This window comes from Penaeus monodon, chromosome 21 (assembly GCF_015228065.2).
Source record: "Penaeus monodon isolate SGIC_2016 chromosome 21, NSTDA_Pmon_1, whole genome shotgun sequence".
NCBI lineage: Eukaryota > Metazoa > Arthropoda > Malacostraca > Decapoda > Penaeidae > Penaeus > Penaeus monodon.
Genome location: NC_051406.1, coordinates 19,135,998 through 19,136,309, shown reverse-complemented (window position 1 = coordinate 19,136,309; position 312 = coordinate 19,135,998). Strand labels below are relative to the sequence as shown.

General features: G+C 47.8%; 1 protein-coding gene across 1 annotated transcript in view; it reads right to left on the bottom strand.

Moving 5' to 3' along the window:
* LOC119586594 (early nodulin-75-like) overlaps positions 1-193 on the bottom strand; it is an 8,245-nt gene extending 8,052 nt beyond the window's left edge. Inside the window, exon 1 of the mRNA XM_037935344.1 lies at positions 71-193. Coding sequence (XP_037791272.1) covers positions 71-193 — 123 coding nt within the window. The remainder of the gene's footprint in view (positions 1-70) is intronic.
* Positions 194-312: the final 119 nt, after the last annotated feature.

Below are 312 nucleotides of genomic sequence, written 5' to 3'. Positions count from 1 at the left end.
CCAAATACAAATACTCGCAAAGAAGCGCTCTGCAGTGGCCTCCCTTTCCACACCTGACAACGGCGCACACCTTGCACAGTGATCTAATAGGTGGGCCGTTCATCACAGGTTGGCAGCGAGGCATCGAACTCCGGCACTCATCATCCATCACGCCCTCTGACGCCCTTGCCTTTATTCGCTGTCCATCGATCATTGTTTTTACTCTTCTGTGTGTGATTATTTCTTGTTTGTTGACATGGTGTTCGTGTTCGTTCGCCGTACATTCAGTAGTGAATTATGGATCACTTTATGTCCAGTAATGGTATAGCGTAT